At 45.8% G+C, this 2,868-nt stretch overlaps 1 protein-coding gene across 1 annotated transcript in view; it reads right to left on the reverse strand.

Moving 5' to 3' along the window:
- Positions 1-2,868, reverse strand: part of LOC107104653 (MAP/microtubule affinity-regulating kinase 3-like) — a 13,875-nt gene that overhangs the window by 7,102 nt on the left and 3,905 nt on the right. Inside the window, exons 5-6 of the mRNA XM_015404697.1 lie at positions 2,695-2,758; positions 1,339-1,473 (exon numbers count right to left, since the gene is read on the reverse strand). Of these exons, the coding sequence (XP_015260183.1) occupies positions 1,339-1,473; positions 2,695-2,758 (199 nt within the window). The remainder of the gene's footprint in view (positions 1-1,338; positions 1,474-2,694; positions 2,759-2,868) is intronic.

The following is a 2,868-nucleotide window of genomic DNA, read 5'->3' on the forward strand; positions in this document are numbered from 1 at the left end:
ACGTAGAACTAACTGGCCTGCAGAAGATAACGAAGAAACACAGATTTTAAGACAGGATTTTTTTTAGATAGTAATTTTCTAAATTTTTGGACAATATGGTCTGATAAAGAGAACATTTATATACATGTTTAAGCCAGAAGGATTTGACATTTCTTCCCCACGACTTTAACAATGAATGTCCAGAAAATCGGGGTTTGGTGGAGCAGCCGCTGGATGGAGACGCCAAGCTAAAACAGTGACAGTGGTACGGTGTCTCTCCGCTAACAGGATAAACCGACTGTCTCAGTCTGCTGCGTCTTAAAGAACACAGAGTGTTTATAACCTTGTTCAGCGTTCATTCTGCAGATGAAAGATTAATAAACATCCAGGAGTTCAACTCAAAAGTTAAATAAAGCTGGTAGAATAGTTTGATATGTAGGAACAGAGAGCAGCTCTGATCATTATCGCTGCACTAAAACATTTTAATGAACTTTAGAGAAACAGTTTATAAAAACCCAGATTAACTAGAAATGTTGAAATATTCGATGATATATTCTGGTTCTTGCAGTTTTTACCCCAAACCTTAAAAACTCTTTCTATTCCCTTCCAGCCGCAGCAGGAAACCCGCCACAGGCTGGCCTTCCAGAGGCTGGCCTTCCAGCAGGGATTCCCAGCTTGAGGTCTGCAGCTCCCAACAAGAACTGCAGATTATAGTGGGATTATAATCCAGATGAACGGATGAACAGAGAATGTCTGGAGGTGGAACATTTTCACCAGTAACCATAAATAAGCAGGATTAAACAGGACGGCTGAACCTTGATCTTTATATTTTCACGTTGTCAATCTTCCAAAACTAAAACAAATAATTTGAGATTATATTGTTTAATCAATTAATCCAGGGATTATTTCTGGATGATAATCTGATCCCCAGTAATGATAAATTTAAGGCTCATTTCCCCAAAGATCAAACAAATCTACAGTCAATTATTCTGATACTTGGATGGGAAAACAAACGTCTTCAAGCTTGGAAACAAACTGGGAATCCGCACCAGGAAACAGTCCAGTTCGTTTGGAGGCGGAGCTTTAAAGCCGTTACCCCTCAGTGTAAACTGGGAGGGAAATATCCCATGGCAGCCATGTTGTCCTGCTCCTCCTGCAGCCCTTTATGGGACGCCTACACTGCAGCTGTTCCTTCTAATCTGATGGATTTTCTCCTTTATGATGGTTTTTATAAACCGCAAAGTTTCAGGCTGACGTCAGAGTCTCCCGGACAGGAAGCGGCTCGCTTTGGGAGCTGTTACCAGTACGGTCCCAGTCCCCCCACTGCTCTAACAGACTAATGATGCTGGATCCGGATACCTGGAAGAGTTCTGGAGCAGCGTACGGAGGAGACCCGCAGAACGTGTCCAGCTTTCCTCCCAGCGTGAACTCGTTACTGAAGCCAAAATCTGCGATCTTGATGTTCATGTCGGCATCCAGAAGGAGGTTCTCCGCCTGCAGGAAGACAGGAGGAGGAAGAGGAGGAATGATCTTCCTCTCACAGTTAGAACTGGGGAAAAAAATCGATTTCATCAGTTTTGGATCAATTCCTTTCTATATTTTTTTTAAATCAATGCGTAGGGAAGGAGATGGATTAGTTTCATAGTGGCGTTCATGTTAAAATGAGCGTATCAAACCGTCTGGAACCATTCTGGATCTAAAACAACTAAAGATAACTTCCTGGATGAAACCAGTCAGGTGGAGGTCAGAGAGTTTAGAAACACAACAATCCCAGAAATCACTTCACAAGATATCAGGCTATGCTAACATCCAACAGCTAACCCTCCGGATCTAAACACATGAACCGGAGTGACTGGTTAGCATCACTAGCTGATTCACTAGCAGGTCATCAGGATAACAGACGCCATCGACTTCTGTGGGTAAAGATTTCCGGCCCGCTCTGTGGAGGAAAGGCTTCCAGCGGCGCGTTGATGATGCTGAACCAAACCATGCTATGGTGATCCCATGATGGGCACCAGTGACTGACAATGAAAATGCATTTAGCAGACAGTCAGCATAACTGGTGACACGTCGCTGCCAACGCAGTCCTACAGGACGCCGCCTTCCCACCTCGTGACTCTGGTCTACAGACCACAGAGTTACCTCCAGCTGCAGGTATAGCTGACAGGTTGATGGAAGCCATAAACCAATGAGGGCTGACCAGCAAACACCAATATGCTCATGGTCCCGCCTCCTGCGCTGCGATTGGCCCATCCAGACATTAGAGGAGGAGAGAGCTGCCATCATTAAAGCAAAGCCAGAAGTCCCATTTCACCCACACAGTGGCATGGCGGTGGCAGCATCATGCTGCGGGACAGAGAGGCTGCTCAGAGTGGAATCCAGATAGAGAACCTGCTGCTTCATGGAAACAGGAAAACCATGCGTAACCTAATGGCTGCTTCTGGATGGCAGGCTGCCCTGAGGGGGCTACAGAGATGACCTTTGACCTCCTGTATCAGCTGTAGGTTAGCTGTCTGCTAGCTGTGAAGCTACCAACTCCTCTGACAGGGAGGCTAGTTGAACTGACTCAAAGGTAGACCTTCCATCACACCTGGATTCCTCTGCAGGAACATTTTGTGGTCAAAAGGAACCACTGGAACCAGTTTGGTAGAACAACTGGTGAGCAGGCTGACTGCTGTCATGATGCATTTAAGGCGCCTCGGTAATCTGGCTTACCTTAAGGTCCCTGTGAACAATGTGCTTCTGATGGCAATACTGGACTGCAGAGACAATCTGAGGAGAGAAGAAGAGGGAAGATGAAAGAGACGGATGGATGGATGGACGATGGATGGATGGATGGATGGATGGATGGATGATGGATGGATGGATGGATGATGGATGGATGGATGG

Source organism: Cyprinodon variegatus, unplaced genomic scaffold (assembly GCF_000732505.1).
Source record: "Cyprinodon variegatus isolate N-32 unplaced genomic scaffold, C_variegatus-1.0 Scaffold1832, whole genome shotgun sequence".
NCBI lineage: Eukaryota > Metazoa > Chordata > Actinopteri > Cyprinodontiformes > Cyprinodontidae > Cyprinodon > Cyprinodon variegatus.